Genomic DNA, 26,541 nt, shown 5'->3' on the forward strand with positions numbered 1-26,541 from the left:
ATGACAAAATACAACTTATAAATTCAGTCATACAGTAAGGATATCCATGAAAACTGGTAATGATACTGTCAAGTCAACAAATAGCTAAGACGAGTCACTGCAAATCACCTTAAGACAAAATGAGTTAAAACATCCTAAAACGTTAAAAATCCTTGGTAGGTATTTCTCCAAATTTGACAATAATCAAACATTTCTATAAAATTATAATGATGAGTTGTGAAGCTTAAAGTCACTTCTATAAACTTAAAATCATTAAAAAATAGTTTGATCAACTATGTAACAGAAAAGAATGAATTATCTATTCTTTCTAGATAATATCTTTCTATTCTCTCTGGATAATTATAGTACAAAGCCATTTTTATATGAAAAGGTGACCAAGGGTGTAAGTTAAACATGTCAGGGGGAAAAAATAGAGATGCCAGAAGCTATATAATTAAAATTATAATTCTTATATTTGTTTTGTCTTCATCATGTTGTTTTCTTAAAGACCATTGCCCCGATTTTATACCTTTCAGGCACACCCAAATCTAGATCTGACTAAATGTGTAATCTTGTGCAAATGTCTAATCTCTGTGCCTCAGTTTCCTCATTTAAAAACATGAATAATAATAGTAACCATTTTGTAAAGATTAATTGAGGCAATAATGTATAAAACACTGGGCATGGTACCTCCTAGGTAGTAAGTACTCAATGACAATGATTGCTATTAATGTTAACTTAATAGCTATAGCAGAAAGGGAGTAAAAGAATTTGTACACAACATCATCAGTAATAATTTGTACCTTATCAGTATTGCTGTGAATTATTCTTTTGGTCCAGAACCAATGCATTCATGTGTTTGTTTGCTTTTTGGTGGACATGACACAGTTTTGGTCTGTTTTTATGAAATACATCACATGCACATAAAAATGTGAGATTACATTTTTCTGTATTAGTGTGTAGTTAGTTGTTGCATCAGATGTAATTAAAATAAACTTTCATTACTTATATGTTTTATATCTAAGGCAAATCTGTCAACTTCTCTGCTTCACAGATTCTCTGTTTACTGAAAAGTAGACAAGGCTCCCTTACCTGGAAGGCGACTGTATACCACACCCTCTTCCTCTCCCCCGCAGCACTCGAAATCTTTGCTCACAATCTGTCCACCACAGCACTGCTGGCCATGGCCATCATGGAGCCTCCCAGCACAGCAAATCTGCTTTCCTGAGGTGGAGTACGGCATTCTGCCACAGCAGGAGTTGCCTAGGCCAGCGGAAACCCGATTGTGCTGTTCATCTGGACAACATACTTCACCTGTCAATTTAGGACAATAACCATCATTGCATGAGTTAAAAAAATATGCTTTGACTCACAACGAAATGTTATCACAACGATCCTGCAGATGCCAACCACTTGACAGGATATTGTCATACCGGAGATACAAAATCTCAATACAACTTCAAAATTTTTACATTAAGGCGTATGAACATTTTTGCACTGAAGGTGTATAAACATGTTTCAATTTTGCACTGAAGGTGATAAACATGTATAAACAAACATATTGAAGGTGTATAAACATGACATACACATATGCCAACTTAGAGGCAAGGCTATGTTGCCTATTTTCTCTCTGACTGCTACTACATGAGCACGTGAAGTTCTGGTGACATGGATTAAGTGGCATTATAAAAAAGATCTGTGTACAAATACTCTTCTATCTATTTAGTATAATTTTTTTTGGAAAAAAAGTTTTTTGTATGGATTCAGAAAACAATTCTTGATCAATTCATATTGCTTTTGATTATAATTTACTTAAACTATATTTATTTAATCAAAAAATATTTCCAGTGAAAAGGTTAATTAAGTGAGAGGAGGTAAAAATACTATATTCAAGTCTGCATATTAGTATTTTGTTGAGCTATGGTGGACACTGAATTTCACTGACATAGTTACATCTACATTTACCCTTCATGTGATATTCTGGGAAACCTGAGATAAGAATAAAATAATCTTTTGCATAGTGCCTTGGGATGAAAGGATTCAAATACTCTAAATATCAGTAGTGTGCTGTTTTTTTTTTTTTTTGTATGAAGCATTGTCTAAAGGATAGGAAAACTTTAAAGACAGAAAAAAATTTTAATGGATTTTCTGAAGGATATCTTAGAAAAGACTAATAAGAAATTGGAAGATCTGAAAATCAAACTTCATCTTCCTTTTGTATCTCATGACCAATTCCGAGTTGATCTCCTTCCTAACCCCCTGAACCTTGACCTTCTCTCCCTTTTGCCTTACTAATTTTCTCCTTTCCACATCTTCATCAGACCCTTTTCTCTTTCCTCCACTGCCTCTTCTTAGACATATCTTTATTCCTGGACACTATTCCTTCATTAAATCTTATAAGGTATGTGAATATGATGGCCATCCTGGCAGGTTTTACAAATTTAAATCAAGGTCCAGAAAAGATTTTCATAATGTAGTTAATAACTTGCCAAACCTTCTTAAGAAAAGGCACAAGATCCATGAAGAATTAAGGTTTGCTTCAGAAATTCATCTTTGACTCCCTGATCTCTGTCAATTAGCTCATCTTTTTATGAAGCCAGGATATGCCAAAACTTGGTTAATAAAAGCAATATGAACTGCTAACCAAAATGATATTTAAAATGGGACAATATTTAACTATGGGCAGATATATAAAGAGCACGAAAATAGGACAAGAACTCTTAGCAGTTATCCCTGAGGTCTTTCTTGTCCAAAATTTATTGGTCAAAAACCCATCCCACTAGATGAAATGGACAAATACTAGAAGCATGTAACCTACCAAGACTAAATCATGAAGAAATAGAAAATCTGAATAGACTGATAGCTAGTAACATGATTGAATCACTAATCAAAACCTCCCAGCAAAGAAAAGTCCTGGACTAGATGGCTTCACTGGAGAATTCTCTCAAGCATTCTTTCTTTCTTTCAGTAGCACATTCAAAGGATTATACAACATAACCAAGTGGGATTTATTCTTGAAATGCAAGGATAATTCAACATACAAAAATCACTCAGGAACCATATTAGTGGAAGGAAAGAAGGAAAACACATGGCCATCTCACTTGTACAGAAAAAGCATTTGACAAATTCAAAACTTTTATGTTAGAAAAACATTTAAAAAACCAGAAGTAGAAGAGAATACCTCAACACAATAAAAAACATGTGAGGAAACCCTACAACCAATGTTATACTCAAGAAATCATTTCTTCTAAGATCAGGAAGATGACAAGGATCTGATTTTCACCATTTCTTTTCAACATAATATTTAAAGGATAACCAGAGCAATTTTGCAAGAAAAAGAAATAAAATGCATCCATACTGAAATGGAAAAAGTAAAATTTATCTCTGTTCACAGACAATGTAATTTCATGGGTAGAAAACCCTAAAGATTTCACACTTAAAACCCAGTCTGAACTAATAAGAGAATTCAGCAGAGTTGCAGGATATAAAGTCAACATATAAAATATATATTATAAAAATAAAAATTAAAAATTTGTAAAGGAAATTTAAAAAACAATTTCATTTACAATAATATAAAAGCACCTAAGAATAAGCTTAATCAAGGAGGTAAAGGAAATGTAGAGTGAAAACTATAAACTGTGGCTAAAAGAAATTAGAATTAAATTGGATATTCCACATTCAAGGATTAGAAGGCCTGATATTGTTAATATGCCAATATTATACAAAGTGATCTGATTCAATGCAATCCCTATTAAAATCCCAATAATACTTCTTGCAAAAATAGAAAAATCAATCTTAATATTCAAATGGAGTCTCCAGGTACCTCAGATAGCCAAACAATCTTAAAAAAGAACAAAGTTGTCAATATCACATTGCTTGATTTCAAACCTTACAGTAAAGCTACGGTAATCAAAATGATGTGATCCTAGTACAAAGACAGACATATAACCAATGGAATAAAATAGAGAGCTCAGAAATAAAACCTTACATATATAATCAAATGATTTCCCAAAAGGATGTCAAGACCATTCATTGGGAGAAAGGACCTTCTTTTCAACAAATGTCAGTGGAAAAACTAGACATCCAAATAGAAAGAATGAAGTATGGCAAAACCAATACAATATTGCAAAGTAAAAAAAAAAAAAAAAAAATATATATATATATATATATATATATAAAAGAATGAAGTTGAACCCATATCTTACACTATATACACAAATTAAATAAAAATGGGCCCAAGACCTAAATGTAAAAGCTAAAACTATACATTTTTAAGGAGAAAAGTTTAATGACATTGGCTTTGGCAATAATTTCTTGGATATGACACCAAAAGCACAGGCAATAACAAGAAAAATAGATCATTTAGACTTCATCAAAATTAAAAAGTGTTAGGCATGCAAAGACACTATCAACTGATTAAAACCATGACCCATAGGAGAAAGTAATTGTAAACCATATATTTAATATGGTACCAATATGCAGAATACATAAAGAACTACAACTCAACAGCAAAAACAAAATCTAGTTAAAATATGGGCAAAGGATACATATAGGCTTCCCTGGTGTCTCAGATGGTAAAAAATCCGCCTGCAGTGTGGGAGACCTTGGTTCAATCCCTGAGTTGGGAAGATCCCTTGGAAGAGGGCATGGCAACCCACCTACTCCAGTATTCTTGCCTGGAGAATCCCCATGGACAGAGGAGCCTGGCAGGCTACAGTCCATGGGGTTGCAAAGAATCAGACACAACTGAGCAATTAAGCACACACACACACACACACAAAGGATACATGTAGACATTCCTCTAAAGAAGATATTTATATATATATATATATACATATACACACATACACACACACACACACACACATATACATATGACCAATAAGCACAAATAAATTCAATATTATGAATTATTAGGGAAATGTGTATCAAAATCACAATGAGATACTATTTCACACCCAGTTATGGTTACTATAAAAACAAAACAAAAACAGAAAACAACAAGTGTTAGCAAGAAAATAGGGAAGTTGGAACCCTGTGCATTGCTGTTGAGAATGCCAGATGGTGCAGCTACTGTGGAAAACACTATAGCAGTTCCTCAAAAAATTAAACATAGAGTTACCATATAATATAGGAATTCCATTTTTGGGTATATAGCCAAAAAACTGAAAGCAAGGACTTGAATAGATAATTGTATAGCACTGCTTACAACAGCCTTATTCACAACAGTCAAGACATGCTGCTGCTGCTGCTGCTGCTGCTGCTGCTGCTGCTAAGTCGCTTCAGTCATGTCCGACTCTGTGCGATCCCATAGACAGCAGCCTACCAGGCTCCCCCGTCCCTGGGATTCTCCAGGCAAGAACACTGGAAACAGCTCAAATGTCCATCCTCAGATGAACAGATAAACCAAATGTTGTAAATACATACAATGGAATATTGTTCAACCTGAAATAGGAAGGAAATTCTGACATGGGCTACCACATGGATGAACCTTGAAAATATATGAAATAAGCCAGTCACAAAAAGACCAATATTATATGATTCTACTTATAAGAAGTACCTAAGGAAAAGGAGAAAGGATTTTCTGCGAACAGTGAAGTTACTGTATTTGTTATGTTTTTCTAGGTGAGAGGTTTCTCCTCTCTGATCTGCAGTGTAGTTCCCATTTCTTAAATCTCTACAGCTAGAGAATGCGCAGTGTCCCTTGTTGGTAGACTTTCTTTACCGTAATGTGTCACGTGGTCCAGGCACCATCAGTTAATTAAACATCACTTAGGACAATGGTGGGCTTAGAAGAACAGTGTATATACTTATATTGGGGAAAACCAATCCTTTAAAAAAAGTCCACTTCTGAGTATAACAAGTATCAATTGGATATTTCAGTCATATTTCCCTGAATCCCTCAGAATGTTATTCAGTTACTGACAGAAGAAAAGGCTTCATAAAAAGAGGTGTGGATTATATCAATGAGAAGTAAAACTGATTTTTTTCCCCCTCAAAAAAGGGCTATTAGACATAAGATACAAGGATCAGTCACCTTCTCATTAACCTCTCAAAATGAATCTATTTCACGACAGGCTTGAAAATGTTTTCTCTTTAAAAGCTACCATGCAGTCTTAACAGTTAATTGTTATTCTTATCAAAGAATGACCCACATTAACATTTAGCTTGAGGTCATTAGCATATTTATAAAAAAAGGGGAGTGGAAAGTGCATTCTTTTCTCTGCTGCTCTTTGTTGTGGGGTTCTATGGAGGAAAGTTGTGAGAAAAAAATGAAGTCAACATTATTCACCAAAATTAGATAAATATTATTCACCAATATTTCAGACTTGTCTAGAAATATCAAAATGCCTAGATCTGTCTGTCTTGAACTGGCAGACTACTGAGTGAATTTTAATTACACTGAAATATAGTTTGGGGCTTCCCTGGAGGCTCAGCAGTAAAGAATCCGCCTGCAATGCAGGAGATGTGGGTTTGACCCGTGGGGGGGGAAGATCCTCTGGAGAAGGAAATGGCAACCCACTCCAATATTCCTACCTGGGAAATGCCATGGACAGAGAAGCCTGGCAAGTTACAGTCCACAAGGTCGCAAAGAGCCAGACACAACCTAGTGACTAAAAGCACCAAATAAGATGCTTTGGGATCAACATGTTTTTCTTTCATGATGTAAACGGTGTTAAACCAGGTAATAAAGACCACTGGCTGAAGACTGAGGTCACAATATAACATCTTCAATTAGGTACATCGGTATTAGTGATTGGAGCAAAACATTCTCTTTGATTATCTCATAAGATTGCATTTTTTTCCTTTGATATCAAGGTAGGCATCCTAATCCTCTGAAAAATTAGCCACTTAAAAGATCTAAATGTGGCCAATACTCAACAGAAAGGCTTGCATAATATCAATAAATGACCTTTGAGCTTCCAGGACTTATTTAATTTTTGGACCTTCTTTGGGGGAAAAAAGTTGAATTTTATTTGGAAATAGAATAAAAGTAGATTGTTTTTCTTAGTTCAAGATCTGACACTTTGTGTCAGGATTGAGAAAGATGATGGGCAAATCTCCTAGGTGTTCACAGCTTTGACAAATATAACCAAGTGATTTTCATCAATTTTAGGCAAAGTGGATATTTTTCAGAGTTGGGACAGTTCTTTGCAAATCATGACTTATTAAAAATTTTAATGTGACGTGGAGATGAAAATGCAATTAGAGAAAAACCTAATATGACCTATTGGTCTGAAGAATGGGAAGGACGGGACAGCAGAAAATTTTCATCTCACATCTGTGGTTGTAATTTTCAAGGCTTTTTTTTTTTTTGCAAAGGAGGAAAAATGTGAAATATAGTCGAAAATTCCCAAAGTGCAAATTATTTTGAGAGAGTAAAGCATTTGACAGTGTCTAATTGGTTGCTTAACATTATGACTTGTAGTATAACAAAGTTAAGACTTTAATCCTTGGTTACATCACCATTGTGTTTTCTTACTTGGAAAATCCAGTTGATTAAGAGTTCCTTAATTATGAAAGTATTTTTTTGCATAATAATTAGAAAAAAATAGTACTTTTACAAAGAATTACAAAAGCATCTTTGTGGAAGAATCATAAATAATAGTACTTTAACAAAGGTAGGTTTTCAAAATTAATTAATTAATCTATGTGAATCTAGGCATGTTATTGATTCTTTTTGAACCTCTTTCTATGTTTGGAAACTTTAAATAAAATACCAGTGTCCTACAGTTGTGAAAAATATATATGGTATCATATTATAATTAAAATCTTGAATACAGAGCCTGCCAGATGCTTGTTGTTTCGTAAATGTTTTATAAATGCAAATTGTTATCTTTATTTTCAGTTAAGTCATTGGACACTGTTTTGTGTAGTTGAATTTGGAAAATGGCTTATTCAGTCAGCTGATAAGATAGAAGGAAAAGAAGGTGAGGAGGGAAAAATTCCTGATTGCTACTCTTTACTAATCCCACCTAGCTCTGCCAGGTGTAGAGTAATGAGGGGTACTAACAATGGGCTAGCCTCAGATAAATGGAATTTGTGATAACCATCCACCTAAGAACAATGCCATTCCAATCCAAAAGAAAGGTAATGCCAAAGAATGTTCAAACTACCACACAATTTCACTCATCTCACATGCAAGCAAAGCAATGCTAAAAATTCTCCAAGCTAGGCTTCAACATTATGTGACCCAAGAACTTCTAGATGTTCAAGTTGGATTTGAAAAGGCAGAAGAACCAGAAATCAAATTGGCAACATATGTGGGATCATAGAAAAAGCAAGAGAATTCCAGAAAACCTCTACTTCTGCTTCATTGACTGCATTAAAGCCTTTGACTGTGTGGTTCACAACAAACTGTGGAAAAGTCTTAAAGAGATGGGAATACCAGACAACCTTACCTGCCTCCTGAGAAATCTGTATGCAGGTCAAGAAGCAACAGTTAGAACCAGACATGAAATAACAGACTGGTTCAAAATTGGGAAAGGAGTATATCAAGGCTGTATATTGTCACCCTGCTTATTTAACTTCTATGCAGAGAACATCATGCAAAGTGCCAGGCTGGATGAATCACAAGCTGGAATCAAGGTTGTAAGGAGAAATATCAATAACCTTAGATATCCAGGTGATACTACCCTTATGGCAGAAAGCAAAGAGGAACTAAAGAGCCTCTTGATGAAAATGAAAGAGGACAGTGAAAAAACTGGCTTAAAACTCAACATTCAAAAAATGAAGACCATGGCATTTGGTCCCATCACTCCATAGCAAATAGAAGTGGGAAACAATGGAAACAGTAAGACTTTATTTTCCTGGGCTCCAAAATCACTGCAGATGGTGACTGCAGCCATTGAAATAAGAAGACACTTGCTCCTTGGAAGAAAAGCTATAATCAACCTAGACAGCATATTAAAAAGCAGAGACATTACTTTGCTGACAAAGCGCCATGTAGTCAAAGCTATGGTTTTTCCAGTAGTCATGTATGGATGTGAGAGTTGGACCATAAAAAAGGCTGAGCACTGAATTGATGCTTTTGGACTGTGGTGTTGGAGAAGACTCTTGAGAGCACCTTGGGCTGAAAGGGGATCAAATCAGTCAATTCTAAAGGAAGTCAATCCTGAATATTCATTAGAAGGACTGATTCTAAAGCTGAAACTCCAACACTTTGGCCACCTGATGCAAAGTTCCAACTCATTGGAAAAGATGCTGGGAAAGATGCTAGGAAAGATTGAAGGCAGGAGGAGAAGGGGACGACAGAGGACAAGATGGGTTGATGGCATCACTGACTCAATGGACATGAGTTTGAGGAAGCTCTGAGAGATGGTGAAGGACAGGGAAGCCTGGTAAGGTGCTGTCCATGGGGTCACAAAGAGTGAGAAATGACTGAGCAACTGAACAGCAACAATAAGGAACAACGCATGCACTGTTCAGAATGGAAATGGAGAAAATGGAGAACAGTTGCATGGAGTGATATACCAAGAAATTCAGAGTTTATGATGAAGTACTCAGCAATGTGGATAAAGTCACAAAAAAGGCAGTTATCCAGCTCTCCAGGTATATTTCTTTATGTAGTACATATAACAAGTCCCTTGTATTTCCTTTTTGCTTTGTGCTTTGTCTTGCTTATATTTAAAGAAAGCTGAAACAAGAAATGATATCTAAAACAGAACATTGGCTACGTGTTAGTGGCTACTGTTAGCTATGTGTTTTTTTTTTGGTGGGAAGGTACTTAAAACAATTCACTGACATAAGTCACGTGTTTGCTTTTTCTAGTTCCCAATATTACTGAATACACCTGGAATTGATCCTCACCTGGTAGAATTCTAATATAATACCCTGAGCAACACTGATGATTTGGTTGTCTCTCTCGTAAGCGGCCACCACAACAAACTCCAGTTGAGTTCAAAACAAATGCTATGTACTTCTCTTCACAACAGGCATGTCCAGGCCGAGGGTCATAGAGAGATCCATTACAACAAACCTGGAATTTGAGAATCAGGTGTAAAATAAATAGTTTTATTAAGAGTATTATACCAGCATATCTTATGTGATACTGTTATTATCTAACAAGGCCTTGATCTTAGATCAAATGTAGCATATTTCTGATAAAATTTCAAAGGTTTAAAAGATACATATTCTGAATATCATTCAAATTCTATCATTGCAATTCAATACAATGTAGCTTCTTTTAGCCTTTGACCATGCTTTGTGCTCTATTATAATATGCTATAAGTATGAATTATTTTTTGAATGTCAGTGCTTCCAATGTGAAGATGATTTTGAGTTGCAAATGAACAATTTATTTTGTATATATGTTTTTATTTTAATGATTGTTAAACAGCACCACATCTATGGAAACCTCTTATTGGTCTTTTTTTTTAATACCTTGCATTTTCCTTATACTAATTTATATGATTGCTTACTGGTGAACCCAATCTTCAGACAAGGCAACCTCAACAGTGTCCAACATTTATATATATATAAAATGTATGAATATATGTGTATTTACGTATGTATGTATGTATGTATTTATAATATGTATACATATATGTATGTGTATGTATATACATGTATCTATATAAAAGGAAATTTATATGGAAATTAATTTTGAGAAGCCCTTTTAACAATGTGTTTTCTCCAGGAGCTGTGGAAGAAATTATGTGCTCAAACAATCAAATAATCACTTTGCATGCTCACTTGAGGTCTGAGAGACTGACACTCTGTATCTAGAGCAAATGAGACACTGAACAGTGCTGAGATGTAGCCTCAGAACCTGTACTTGGCATAAGTTACATTAACTAGATAGATGCTTCCTGTGGCAGACAAAAATCAACCACTGTTTAAGAGGAGCTTCTCTTTTTCCTCTTTGCTCATTGCTACCGCAGCCTGCACCAACATTTGATTCATGCTGTATCCCAAGGGAGCAGAGTATGGAATAACTAAATCTGAAGGCAAGCTTAGTACTTCATTCATTTCTCAGAAGTGACCAAAGAGCAAAGAAACTGGGCAGAAATCTCTTTCTGTGGTTCCTCAGGTAGCCCTGGTAAACCAACTGGAATAAGTTGGTTTTGTTTTTAGTTACTAGCAATGAAGATTCAAAATCAGTCTGATTCCAAGGACAAATTGCATGACTCCTTTCTTTGATGCCACATTCTGAGTGAAAAGTAAAATTTCAAATTACGCTCCATTTTAAAGAACTAAGGAAAAACTCTTTGTGTTTATTTGGGATTTAGGAATGGTGGTCATTTTTGCTTGCAGGGTAAAACAATACACACATTCTTCTTGTTTTATGACAGTAACTTAAATTGTGTCGTGCATTGTATAATCTTAAAGCATCTATTAAAGTTCCATTCACATACAGAGTTCTTGGACACCAAAGCACATCCACCAGTCTTTTCCTTCAGAGTCTCTAGGACTTACCATTCTTTTAAATATTCAAGTATTTATTTATTGATGGGTCATCGCATCTGATTTCCTTCCATTTGTTCATTGTCAATGCCATTCTCAGGCTCCTTCAGTCACATAAAACTTATGCTTTTCTTCTAACACACTCTGGTTTTGATTATCAAGGGGGCCCCAAAGGGAACATTTTCAAGAAATGATTTCTTTTGAGATGTTTGCCCTTGAATGGAGTATTTCTTAATCTTCTAATTTAATCTTTAAGTTCATTGGCTGAGAAAACAATTTTAGTAACTTGAGCTGGTAAGGTGTAGCTAATATTGAAATAGGCAGCCTGTTCCTTGCTCTAGGTTTTCCAGAAGTAATTCTGTAAACTAGTGATTCTCAAAGTGAGGTCCCTGGACCAGACGGAGGAGGCCTCACCTGGAAACCTGTTAGAAATGCAAATTCTCATGCTCTATCCGAAACTTACTCTGGGGGTGGGACCTCCAGGTATGATACTCACTGGGGTTTGAGATCCATGGCTGTAATCAAATAGGGAAGCTTGTATAATTATTACAGATGATTCTGATGTATATTTAGCCAAAAGGCTCTTAGACTCACAAGAAGTCTATTTTCTACATCCCTTCAACCTCTCACCCAGGAAATATATATTGATTGTTAACCGCAGACAGAAATCTACGAACAAATTTTTTCTCTTGAAATTGTAATTGACTTCCTTTACTCTCTTTCACTGACAAAACCTGCATGTGCCCTTAATCCTGAAAACAAAAGTAAGACTTTGTTTAATGCATCAAAGTTTTCTTTCTCTTGGAGAACGTTTTTAATAGGAAAATTTATTCTAGCATGTTTTTCTCTCAGAAATCCTAAATTTCATTTCATTTTATGAAAGTATATTCACCAGATGGCACACATTTAATGGCTTAAAATGATATAGAACTTGGGCTTAATGACAATTCTGGAGCCTAAATGTCAAAAAAAATGTATAGTTAGTAACTACTAGTTTTATAACATTTCTTAGATAAAAACAGCTTAGCAAGTGTCAGCAATAATAATAAGCATTTTGATCCATCTTACTTCAACAACTCACTTTCTTAATTACTGAGTCCTTTTGCAGTGAATCTTTTGAATTTAGTAGTAGCTTTAGTCATTGAATGTGTGATGTTGTTGACAAATAGGAATGTTATTTCATTATGTGAAATCCTATCTTCAAACTAAGGATTTTCTGCATCATTTGTCAATAAAAACCATTTATAAACTCCTCTGTCTAGCTGTATTATTGATCTGATTCTTAAGCTCAAACTAATATGAACATTAATCTGCAAATGGCCATAGTTTAAAAATATTTCAGACAAACCACGAAAGGTCCGGCTCACAGTTACTCATCAGTGTCATGTAAAACAGCCACCTGTAGCTGAATGAATTTGTTGTAAAGAATATTCAACTCATTCAATCAAGTACAAATTTGGGAGGTTCCTTATCATTTCAATAAGCTCATTTTTTTTTCTATGAAGATGATGAAAAATGAGAAGGCTAAAATGCTCATGAGGAAGATGAGATTTTTATAGGCATCCTTTCTTTCCCACGGGGTCTTCTTGTTAGACTAGTGGAAATACTGAACATGATAAACCATGGTTTAAGAGGCAAGTGATTTCAGCCCAGAGAATTTAGTGGGAAAAACATATTTTACTGACTCGTTTGAAAAGATTTACCTTAGCCTCAGGGGAGTAGCACCTGGTTCCACAAAGAAGTTCATGTTTTTGACACTCCACTGCCTTGCAGAGTCCACCAGGATGGTCCTTCATTAACTTCTTAGTTTTAGAGCACGGACGCCATGTTTTCCGTAAGAGATCATATCCAAGAATGATGCCACTTGGCCTCCCTGGAGACATCCATTTAATTTGAAGGGATCTGCAATGGACAGAATAATCAATACTTCTGAAAAAGACAACATTTGACTTTGCTGCTATCAGCCTGATCTACTTTTCAATTAGTCTTCCAGTTTGGTCAAAAGGTCTATTTCATCAACAACTTCCTAATGAAAAAGCTGAAGCAAAAGAATATATACACTCATATGCTACCACCATAGGCTATGTTTTGAAAATCAACCAAAATCATTTACGCTCTTGGGAGAATAACACCATGACAAGTGTTCAGTGGTCTCCTACTTTAAATTTCAGAGGCAAAAAGAATGTATCATTGTTTGCGGCTAGTCAGTAAAATCAACAGAAAATTTTGGTTGATAAGTAAAAATAAGACACAAATAATGTGATATAGTACATAGGATGGGCTTCCCAAGTGGCAGTAGTGGTAAAGAACCCACCCGCCATTGCAGGAGATGTAAGAGACACAGGTTAGATCCCTCAGTGGGGAAGATCCCCTGGAGGAGCACATGGAAATCCAGTCCAGTATTCTTGATGGAGAATCCTACGAACAGAGGAGCCTGGCAAACTATAGTCCACAGGGTTGCAAAGAGTTGGACTGAAACGACTTAGCAGACACACAAAGTGAATAGCATGGAAATTACAATATGCAGCAGACTTAAACCCTACTCGCAATTTCTACTCCTTTGCCTTCCTTCTCTGAGCTAGGACTAGCCATGTGATCCTCTGCTGCGCAAAAAGATGTAACGAGAAGATGTTAAGAGTCTAATGAAAATTCCTAGTCCCTAGGAAATTTTATCTTCCTTGATTTGGCTGTGGCCTTTTCCCCTTTTCTTTCTTTCTGCTGAATATGATGTCTGAAATTTCAGCAGTCACTTCAATTATCTTGCAATCATTTGAGAAAGGCCATGCAAAGCACAAAGATGCCCCTGAGATATCTGGTATAACTGAACCAATGCCAACAACAATCTACCTCCAGAACTACTTACTTGAGCCTCTACTGTTGGTTATTTTGTCACATAGACAAAGTGCATGACCAAACTGATAAAATCTTTTTATCAGTTGATAAGGTAACAGTTGATACCACTTTTCAATAAATTTATTTATCAACACATAATATTTAAATATTTTATCAACTGATATAATTGATATGCTCCCTCCAAATATACTTTATCTTAATTTTTGACTCACAAAAACAGATTTAATTTTCCAATAGTTCTTTATATACCATGATCAGATATGCTTTGTGGTCAGAAATTCAGGAATTGGAGATTCCCATAACAAACTTCTTTATATCACTATATTCTTGAAGATGTTTGAGTTTTAAAAATTGAGCCACAATTTATTCTAAACATATAAGCGTCTGTTTTTTTTTTAGTGGTTTGGTAAACAATGGAGGCATAACATCACACCAAAACTGCATTTTCAATGATCTATTAGTATTTCATCTGCTGTTCTGAATGAGATCATAGCATCAAGTTTTCAAAGAAGAGTCAATCTGGAATAAAATTATTTACTCTCAGATTAATGTACAGAACTTTATTTTGGCACTTACATCTACTTGTCAGAATGATTCAGCCTAGATGACATACCTGTACTATCTTTAGTATTTTAAGATGATCTATAAACAGAAAGTAAAGATTTTAATAAAGCCCCAGAGATTTTGATAAGGCATATTCTTGCAATTTAGCAGGGTAAAGAAAGGCTACTATCTGCAGAACATCAGGCAAATATAAAATAATTACTTTTGCTCTTATTGTTTTCAAAAACAGGAATGGAACTCGGACATTCAAGATTGATTTTTATAATTCTAGAATCTTCAACCGTAACATAACCATTATGGTAACCGTAACGTAACCTACATAGTTATAGGTTAGCTTTACCTATGAAACATTTCAATAACTACTTTGAGGAATAACAAGCACATATGAGCTTAGTCCTTATACTCAAGCAATATTAAAATATTATCATAATAACTTATGTTGACTATCATTCTGACATTGTGTCAAATAATATTTTTGTTATACTTTCCATTTTAAGGAAAAGTGTGTCTTTACAGGCCAAATTACTGAACTCGATCAGAATTCTAAGTGACATTACATATTAGGAATTCAATTAGGCCCAAACATTTACATTAAAAAGCAGCAGTCAAGATAAACCTTGACATTTTAATAGACTGCTGAAAAAGAAAAAAAAGAAAATTATTTCGTTTTCTTGGAGGTACAAACATAACACATTCACTAATAAGACTCTGTAGATAAGAAATTAATGGCATCTATAAGAGAACAGTTTCATAGGTGACTTGTATATTCACCATTATTATTCTAAGGTCTTTATACAACTCTCAAAATTAATTCCACATTTTTTCAGATACCTCTTCTGTATTCATTGCATAACCAGCTACAGAAAAGACTACCTTTAAGTGACATTCAAGGGTCTGACTTATCTACAAAAGCTGGTAAACTAGCAAAGTCTGGAAAATACCATTTCTAGTTAGTGTAACTTCTCTTTTTTTGCACAGCATAACCAGGAAGAGAGACCACCTATATTTTTAGTGCTAGCATAAAAAGTTTTGATGTTGAGGATCTGAGTTAGGTACACTAATATACGTGATCAAAGAAAAATAGGGGGCTTAGCACCTGTCCAACTCTCACTGGAGCCCATGACAGTGACACTGAAAAAATCTTTTGGTTTGAAATGAAAGACATCTCTGAGAAATACACACATGAAGTGGATTAATGGCTCTGTTGCTTTGATGTTGGAGAGTAAAATTGAAGGAACATTCTTAAACCATATGAATTAATGTGAAATACTGGAGAGACAATCTGAAGTTTGTCTTTTACAAACAATTTATCTATAGAAAGAAAGGAAACAAAGTGAAGTTGCTCAGTTGTGTCCGATTCTTTGCAACCCCATGGACTGTAGCTTACCAGGCTCCTCTGTCCATGGAATTTTTCAGGCATGAGTATTGGAGTGGGTTGCCATTTCCTTCTCCAGAGGATCTTCCTGACCCAGGGATCAAACCCAGGTTTCCCAAATTGCAGGCAGACGCTTTACCATCTGAGCCACCAGGGAAACCCCAATTTATCCATAAATTGTTATAAATAGCTCCAGATTCCTTGAACTTGTTTACCGAGGCCTTTTAAAAATGCCTACTCAACTAGGTCATTTTTGTCAGCTTCTTCAAATACTATTCCAGATTGTGGTTATCAAAAATGATCAGGGGACTTTTAATACTAAATAAATGTAATATGATGACAATATTATTTATCTGCTCTCAAATCAAGCTATCGAATGCTTAATTCTCCACTAGAATGTTTAGCCTAACTATGTGCTATGTGCTAAGTCACTTCAGTCATGTCTGACTCTCTGTGACCCTACAGACTGTAGTCCACCAGGCTCCTCTGTCCATGGGATTCTCCAGGCTTGAAACCTGGAGTGGGTGGTCATGCTCTTCTCCAGGGGATCTTCCTGACCCAGAGATAAAACCCTCATCTCCTACGTCTCCTGCATTGGCAAGTGGGTTATTTACCACTAGCGCCACCTGGGAAGCTTTAGCATAACTGAGAAGAAGTGAAGATGCTCAGTCGTGTCTGACTCTTTGCGACCCGATGGACTGTAACCTAACAAGCTCCTCCCTCCATGGGATTTTCCAGGCAAGAATACTGAAATGGGTTGCTATTTCCTTCTCCAGGAGATCTTCCCAACCCAGGGATCGAACCTGGGTCTCCTGCACTGCAGATAAACTCTTTACCATCTGAGCCACCAGGGAAGCCTTAGCATAACTGGTAGTAAGTAAAATATCAAAAGGTAGAACTCTGTGTCCTTAAGTATTAGGGGATATAAAACATGCATACCAGAAACATGTCAAATTACACTTTACAGCAGTGTAAAGTCAAGTGTTTAAGCATGTAGTTCAAGCTAAAAGTATTACGTTGTTGTCCAGTCACTGAGTCAAGTCTGACTCATTGTGACCCCATGGACTATAACATGTCAGGCCTCCCTTGTCCTTCACTATCTCCCAGAGTTTGCTCAAACTCAAGTCCATTGAATCGGTGATGTCATCCAATCATCTCATCTTCTGTCACCCCCTTTTCCTCCTGCTCTCAATCTGTCTCAGCATCAGGGTCTTTTCCAGTGAGTTTACTCTTTGCATCAGGTGGCCAAAATATTAGTACTTTAGCATCAGTCCTTCCAATGACTATCCAGGGTTGATTTCCTTTAGGATTGATTGTATATATATATATCCTTGAAGTATTACAGAGATACCAAACAAAGATCATTGTGCCTAGACTAACAATGAAGGTTTCATGGGAGAAGTAGATGTGGACTTGAATTGGAACAGGAGGAAGGAAGAATTCTGAGCAGGAAGACACACATAAGCAAAAATAAGAGGGAGGAAACAGCCTAGCCATATATAGAAGAGTAATGGGACCAACTTGATGAGTGAATGGTCAACATCCAGCAATAATGGAAGGCCAATCAGAATTTAAGAAGAAAGTTTATGAAGCCCCCCAAATACTATGTTGAGGAATTTGATGGTGAAAGAAGGTGATTGTGCAGGATGTCACTAGCAGAATAAAAAGCCCTTTTAGAACTGATAGCCTGGCAGATGAGAGTGAAAGAGAAGAGGGGTAGGGAGAAATATCAGTGAGCTACATCAGGAATTTAAACGTGAAGGAATGTTTAATGGATCTTTCTCTTGTTTAGGAACTTCAATTTAGCTCCAAGCTGAGGATGACAGATGAGTTTCTCCCTTTAGGACTGATAAGTATCTTGTTTCTGAAAGGGATCAGAAAGATTCTGCTGAGTTCTGAGGATAAATCTATCCATTAACATTGATGCAAAACCCAAACCAATACCAAATAAATAGAAATCTTGGAGAGTTTTTGAAAGAAGGAAATTTAATGAGTATTTATTAAGTATCTCCTATAGGTAAGGCATTGTTCTAATAATATAATTATGAATAAATAAGACACAGCTCCTTTTTTCATAAAACTTACATTTTGCTGGGAAAAGACGAAAGAGCAAACATATACGTAAGTATACAATATGTCAAACTGGTGGTCTGAGAAGGCCTGGCTCTTCTGTGTAGGGAGAAAGGACAAAGCATGTGAACAGGAGTTTCTAGGCAGAGAGAACAGGAGGTAGAGAGGCTTTGAGACAACCATGCCCTTGACTTGTTGCAGGACAATCAAAGAATCTAGTGGGAAAGAACTAGAGTGAGCAAGAGAATGATGGAAAATGAATTAGGTGGGTGTTGGGAGGGTGGATGGGGAACTGCAGATCATGCAGGGTTTTGTAGAACAGAGAAGTAACTTTTGATTCATTTTTTGAGTGCATTGGAAAATCACTGGAAATTTTTGAGCCACAGAGTAAGAGAGAAGTGATTTATTTATTGAAGAGTGATGTTAAAATCCATCCCCAGCCCACCCCTAAACACACACTCTAGGCTGAGGAAGACACTCTAAATACACCACTCAGAAAAACTGGAAACACTTGCTTCTCCTGGTTGGTACCTCCTGAGAAACAGAAATATCTAAGCCAAATTTGCTACTGTCCCTGGAGCGGAATATAGAAACTTAGGGGACAATTTGACATAGGGATTGGTATCCTGTATGACCAAAGAACAGGTGCTTGTTTTTCAGCTAGAGAATTCTAATGGCCAGATATTATCCAGAGCAGCTGTAATGATAGGCAAGACAGGATTGGCATACCATTCATCTTTACCATGGCACAAACGAATGAGTTTACCAGGAGCCAATGGACATCTTGCAAAATGGTGAGGTGTGAGCCCACTTTACATATACCACCCACCATGGCAGGCTTTAGGTGTGAAGGAACTCCAGTAAGGAGAGTCTTTGGGATGTTCTGCTCTGCCACCACCACAGATCAGTTTCAGAAGACCACATTCACATCAGGGAACTTGACTTTGTGGAGATTCTCAAAAGTCCTCTCAAGGAAAACAGAGAATTGTCCAAGAAAGTGCTACCTGCCACACAGAGAGTTTGGGTGGCTACCCAGCAGTGGTAGTAAAGTAATAATGTTGGAAAGAGGCACAGCTGGATGAAAGGAAATAGACAAGAAAGAGTAGGAGGAGAGAAAGGGCAAGCTGGGATCAGGTCTGAGCCTGTGAAATGGTAGGATTTTTGAATCATATGTGAACTTAATATTTTGCTGGAGATGGAATGAACTTTTAATACTTGATCATGAATCTTAACTACTAAAGTGAGGCTCATAACTAAAAACAATGTGAAAGCCATAAGATGTTTCTGAGAGATTTTTCAAGAGTTAGGAAAAGGACATCCAAAAGACTGTTTAGGTAGCAAGGAATAGGCAAAAATAAAACCTTTCCTTCTTGTATCTCATTGAATTAAGATAGGTACATCAACTTGAATGATAAAAGAATGAACTAGGGTTATGATGGTAGAAATGAAGAAGAGAGACAGATAGGAGAAGATGCTCCAAAAGAAGACAGACTAAAATTGATATTGAGTGAAATCAGGGGATTAAAAAAAATCAAAGCTAGATGTCTGTGATCATACGCAAGGTAGTGGTACCTCTGCAGAACTGGATGTTGGAAAAGATGAGTTAGCTGAAAATTCACTTCTGAGGCTTGAGGTTATGGGAGTGATGGATGGCTATCACTATAGAACACTAATACAAAACTGAATACATGGGACTAGAGTTTAGGGAGAAAATGAGGCTAGAGATCTTTGAGACATCAGTATGATGCAAACTGTGAGAATGAACTATTTGAGTAGGAGAGAGTCTTTCTGTTGAAGACATCCACAATCAATGAATGGATTTGGAATGAAAACAATGAAAGAAACCAAAGAGTAGAGTAAATTGGGAGGAAAGCTGGATTTTGTGGAGATGCTTACAAGGCCTCTCAAAATCTCAGTGACTGAGCTGCTTCTCTGGGAGCTGCAAAAAGTAGAGAAGTTAGAAGGAGTTTGGGAAAGAGAAGGAAGTAAGAAAATGGAAATAGTAGTGGCAGAGTCTTAAGAATAAACTCAATATTCTGTAAGGCCTTCTGATCAAACAATGAGTTTGATGATCAGAATTCATTGGCCATCAGAAAAATAATATTTACTGAAAGCCATTATGATTGTAAGACTATTGATTGAATGTGTACGACAGTACTAGATACATTCCATGACAGGGTATGAGAGGTGTTCTCATATCCTTTAGACTGGAACAGAAAATTCCAGTCCCAATTAAAAAATGGGCATAAAATCTAAATAGATATTTCTCCAAAGAAGATATACAAATGGCCCAAGAGTCACATGAAAAGATGCTCAATACTGCTAATTATTGGACTTCCCTTATGGCTCAGCTGGCAAATAATCTTCCTGCAACGCGGGAGACCTGGGTTCAATCCCTGGGTTGGGAAGATTCCCTGGAGAAGGGAAGAGCCACCCACTCCAGTGTCCTGGCCTGGAGAATTCTATATACTATTCCATGGGGTTGAAAAGAGTCGGATACAACTGAGTGACTTATTATTAGAGAAATGCAAATAAAAAATACAGTGAGGTACCACCTCATACTGGTCAGAAAAGCCATCCTCAAAAATTCTACAAACAAAAATTGCTGGAGAGAGTGTAGAGAAAAGGGAACCCTCCTACACTGTTGGTGGGACTGTAAATTGGCACAGCCACTATGGAGAACAGTATAGAGGTTCTTTCAAAAACTAAAAATAGAGCTGCAATACAACCCTTCACTCTCACTCCTAGGCATATATCTAGAGGCTTCGCTGGTGGCTCAGACGATGACGAATTTGCCTGCAACGCTGGAGACCTGGGTTCAATTCCTGGGTTGGGAAGATCCCCTGGAGGAGGGCATGGCAACCCATCCCAGTATTCTTGCCTGGAGAATCCCCATGGACAGAGGAGCCTGGAGGGCTACAGTCCATGGAGTTACAAACAGTGGAACACAACTGAGCGACTAAGCACAACACATGCATATATCTGGAGAAAAACATGGTCCAAAAGGATACATGCACCTCAATACTCATTGCAGCCCTATTTATAATAACCAAGACATGGAAGCAACATACATGTTCATTGACATAGGAATGGATGAAGATGTGGTACATACACATATCAATATAATGCAATATTATTCAATAATAACAAGAATGAAATAATGCCATTTGCAGCAACATGATTGGACCTAGAGATGATTATACTAAGTGAAATAAGGCAGACAGAGAAAGACAAATATTGGATGATATCACTTATATGTGGAATCTAAAAAACATAATACACACAAACTTATTTACAAAACAGAAACAGATCCACAGACTTTAAAAACAAATTGATGGTTACCAAGGGGAAAGGTGAGGAGGGAAGATAAATTAGGATATTGGGATTAACATACACACACTACTCTATATATAACACGTAACCTACAAGGACCTACTGTATAGCACAGGGGACTCTACTCAATATTCTGTAATAATCTATATGGGAAAGGAATCTGAAAAAGAGTGTATATATGTATATGTATAACTGAAGCACTTTGCTGTACACCTGAAACTAACAGAACATTGTAAATCAACCATACTCCAATAGACAATAAAAATTAAATTAAAAAGAAGCTGTCTCAACTTGCCCAAACTGGCAAAAAAGTAAAGTTTATAATATGGGTGAAGAGGTGATCGGAAATTCTACATCTACAGCCCAGCATACTCCCCATTTAAAAACATAACATAAAGCATGACTTAAAAATGTTTAATTGTAAAATCACTTCAGTATTCAAGCTATCATATATCATATATCATATATCATATATCAAAACAATCATACAAGAGATTTCCTGATAGCCAGTGTCATAGTATAAAAATATAGAAGCCTCAAAGTTTCACCTCAAATTTGGTGAGGCAAAAAAGAGTAAGTTCTTTTTCAACCAGCCATGACCATTCACGCTATCCTCAACCCCCAGTTATGTACTCTGAAATTTTCAGACAGGGGGATTTCTAAATGATGATAGTGGTTTAAGTGTCATTTAGAGACACAGAGTCTGTGCTATTATCATGAAGACTTCTCAGAAGCTGATGGGTGAAAATATCATTTATATTATTCAGGAGCTTGAAGCAAAGTTTTAAACAGTTATTTGTGAGTACTACAAAGACATTATGTCTCTGACTTCTCATCAATAATACAGCCCCAAACTGATCTGGAACTATAAAAAGTGCCATGGTTCCCACTAAACGGAATGAGAGCCATGATCTGTGTTATCTCTCTCTCTCTCTCTCTCCCCCTCTCTCTCTTTCTCTGCTTTCCCTGGAGCCTCATGCCTGGAAATCATGCATTTTGGAATACTGGCAGTCATGTAATAAAACTTTTTCTTGGTTTATGTTCTTTTCTTCGCTTATCCACTTATACAGAATAAATAAGCGAACTTCAGAGGCAACCCAGTACCCAGGGAAGCTGTCAGTTGCAGTGTCTGTCATATTTCAATCAAAGCCAGCACCAGACAGCTATCTTCATCCAGCGCAGTCTCTACATTCTTGAGGACCAGAATTAATGAATTAGCTATTGATTAAATTCCACTCTAGCAAATCCACCGAGGCAAATAAATGAACTACCCAGGGCACGTGTAGGCCATGGCCAGACATGTCCGGGCTATCGATCAGTCATTAGCACTCTTCGGGTATGTAGAAGCAGCTGATGATAATATGACAAGTACGGAAAATGTGATGTAGAAACAGAGTTTGTTTCCGGAGGAGTAGCTCATAAAACTAGACGGGTTCATCTGATCTTTCTACATTTGTGTGCAAGGGCATTTCTGGATTATATATAATTGGGAAAACCATACATAAGTGCTTGTGCGGAAGATGTTGTAGTCAAAAGCAAGGTAGAGGTTAAGGCCAAAGACAAAGATGATGTGCTCCATGCTTATAATCCAGCAGGCTGGTAAGCTATCTCTATATGTTATTAAAATATACCAAAGTTAATGCTGACTATGACATTTTACCAAAGATAATCTAAGAAATACATGTGTTATTAGAAACCAAAATATTTTGAGTGCTATAGAAGCAAACTTTGTCTACTGACATTTATCTGGAAGGATTTCACACTTGATTTTTCACGTTGCTAATATAAGAGAGTTTCTTAAACCAAAATAGAAACAACTAACATGTACACATTGCCAGAAGTATAATGAAATTACACAAACAATAACATGCACACAGGAGGCTAACTGCTTTGGTGTTGGTGTAATTTTGATTAATGGCTTGGCAGCCTATATATGCTCATTAGAGTTTTGCCTTTGGAAACTGTTGCTGTGCTATATGATAGATCATTTTAGGAAAGGAAAGAATGTACATGCCAATATTCAATTATAAATGATTTAAACCAGCTTTCTTTTTTTTTTTGCTAGATCTTTTACCCTAAAAAAGGGGGAAAAAAAGGAAATAAAGTTGTCAAAGGTATTGGAATAAAGAAAAATATAGGGGAGGGGTAATTTCTGTGCTGGTCAATATGGAAAAGTCCTTTATAGCCTCTCTCCCTGGTGGCTCAGTGGTAAAGAATCCACCTGCCAATGCAGGAGATGTGGGTGTGATTCCTGGGTGGGAAAGATCCCTTACAGGAGTAAATGGCAACCCGCTCCAGTATTATTGCCTGGATAATCCCATGGACAGAGGATCCTGGTGGGCTACAATCCATGGGGTCACAAAGAGTTGGACATGACTGAGCATACACACACACACCCACACACACACGCCTGTTGATTATTGCTAAAAAGTCAGCTCAAATTACAAAAAGCAACCACCTAAGGACTTTGAAAAGTTAACAACACTGGCAAATCAGGAAAGAAGCCAATATTTGAAGAGCAAACATTATAGGATGAGTTTCCAATTGTTTTTCCTTTTATTGTCCCCATCTTCAGCTGAAGAGCAGCCCCAGTGTGGACCCATGTACTGGGCAAGCAAAACCTGTGTTGTTGTTGTTCAGTCACTCAGCTGTGTTTGATTTTTGCAACCCCATGGACTGCAGCACACCAGGCTTCCCTGTCATTCACTATCTCCCAGAGTTTGCCCAAACTCATGTCCACTGAGTCGATGATGCCATCCAACCATCTCATCCCTCTGTTGTCTCCTTCTCCTCCTGCCTTCAGTCTTCTGCAGCATCAGGGTCTTTTCAAATGAGGCAGCTCTTCACATCAGTTGGGCAAAGTATTGGAGCTGCAGCGTCAGTCCTTCCTTCCAGTGAATATTCAGGGTTGATTTCCTTTAGGATTGACGGGTTTGATCTCCTTGCAGTCCAAGGGACTCTCAAGAGTCTTCTCCAGCACCACAATTTGAAGCATCAATTCTTTGGTAATCAGCTTTCTTTATGGTCCGACTCTCACACCCACACATGACTACTGGAAAAACCATACCTTTGACTATATGGACCTTTGCTGGCAAAGTGACGTTTTTGCTTTTTAATATGCTGTCTAGGTTTGAGAGCAACCTAATCTTTCTGACCAGAATATAAAAAGGCCTAGCAAGCCAGAAGGTGTGATGAATATCCCTGTTTCATTTTGTTTCCTCTTTATTCCTGCTCTGAGAATGATTCCAGATAAGGAGCTGAATGATGGCAGTCGTGGCCAAATAAGAATAAAATATGCTAAGAAAAATCTAGCTTTCTGGCCAGAGAAACCAGAAAAGTGCCCCTTGTGGCCCAAAGAATGTATGGCACAAAAATTCCTACCTTTTTTTTTTTTTTTTTCAATATTTTCTCTCTAATCTCTTTACCCCTCAAACAATTCCATTGATGTAAACTGTGAGCTACTTTGGGAGGCTAAAATTCCAAGAGAAACCATCTCTTTCTAGCTAAAGATATGAAAAGGAAGTCCAAGGGATATGGAAAACACAGAGGAACTCTCAAAGAAGATAAAGCTAAGCAGTCTATTAATTCTGTGCATAAATCAACACAAGTCTTAATTCCAAGGTGCACACACATGGCTGCCTCATAAGCAAAAGGAAGCATGATCACATAGCAAAGACTTTGAGATCTGAACCGTTACATAATCCCCTAACCAAACACCAGATAAGCCACTGAGAGGTGCTTGAATGGGACAGACATAAAGCAGCATGGTGAAACTTCTGAAAAATGAACAAATATTAGCGCAACTGACCACATAAGCCAAGACAAAAATTTCAGTCTGAAGCTAACCAAGTTGGTCACCTGCCAAGAGAAACAAAACCTCCAACCTTCTACACATGATGACAACCTGATATTTAAATATCCAGGAAATACTCCAAAATCACTCAAAGTTACACTAATCCAAAGAAAGTTGGAGTGGCTATATTATTATCAGACAAAATATACTTGATGATAAAAAAGTTATTAGGAAGGAAAAGGAATATTACACAACAGAAGTGTCAATTTACTAAGACATAACAATCCTAAATGTGCATGAACCTAATAGTAAAGCATCAAAATACATGAGGTAAAAACTGAGAGTTCAAAACAACAACTATTATAAATAAACCCATAGTTATATTTGGAGATTTCAACATTCCTCTCACAATAATTAATAGAACAGCCAGGCAGGAAATCATTATGTGTACAGATGACCTGAACATCACTATCACTCAACTTGACCTAATTGACATTTATAAAATGTTCTGACAACAGCAAAATACACATTCTCCTCAAGTACACATAGCATGTTCTCCATGATAGATCTCATTATAGACAATAAAATAAAACCATGTTTCAGACCATAACAGAATGGCTTTAGAAACTCACATCCTAAATATGTCTGAAAAAACTAAAAATTATTTGGGAATTAAGCAAACCACTTCTAAATAATTCATGAGTCAAAGCAGAAGTATTAAGGAAATTAAAAACTATCTTAAAACATTAAATGAAATAAAATGCAACATTTCAAACTTCATGAGAATCACCTGAAGCATAGCTTAAAGGAAAATTCTTAACTTTAAATAGTTCTAGTCAAAAAGAAGAACAGTCTCAAATCAATAATGCATGCTTTCCTCTTTAAGCAACTAAAAAAAGAAGGGTAAGATAAACCCAAAGCAAGAAGAAAGAAATCAATAAAGAGCAGAAATTAATGAAATAGAAAACATAAAGCAATAGAGAAAATCAATAAAACCAAAAGATGGTTCTCTGAAGATTCACAAAATGGATAAAACTCTAGACTGATTGAGAGACTTTTACCATTATCAGATATGAAACAGTGCAAATCAATGCAGATTCTACAAACATTGCAACTTTGTGTCCATAAATTGGACAAATTCAATGAAATTAACCAGTTCTTTGCAAAC

General features: G+C 36.5%; 1 protein-coding gene across 1 annotated transcript in view; it reads right to left on the reverse strand.

Annotated features, from left to right (window-relative positions):
• The window catches only part of USH2A (usherin), a 938,899-nt gene that overhangs the window by 229,828 nt on the left and 682,530 nt on the right, over positions 1-26,541 (reverse strand). The window contains exons 47-49 of the mRNA XM_027564435.1: positions 13,089-13,287; positions 9,790-9,958; positions 1,072-1,293 (exon numbers count right to left, since the gene is read on the reverse strand). Coding sequence (XP_027420236.1) covers positions 1,072-1,293; positions 9,790-9,958; positions 13,089-13,287 — 590 coding nt within the window. The remainder of the gene's footprint in view (positions 1-1,071; positions 1,294-9,789; positions 9,959-13,088; positions 13,288-26,541) is intronic.

This window comes from Bos indicus x Bos taurus, chromosome 16, assembly GCF_003369695.1.
Source record: "Bos indicus x Bos taurus breed Angus x Brahman F1 hybrid chromosome 16, Bos_hybrid_MaternalHap_v2.0, whole genome shotgun sequence".
Taxonomy (NCBI): domain Eukaryota; kingdom Metazoa; phylum Chordata; class Mammalia; order Artiodactyla; family Bovidae; genus Bos; species Bos indicus x Bos taurus.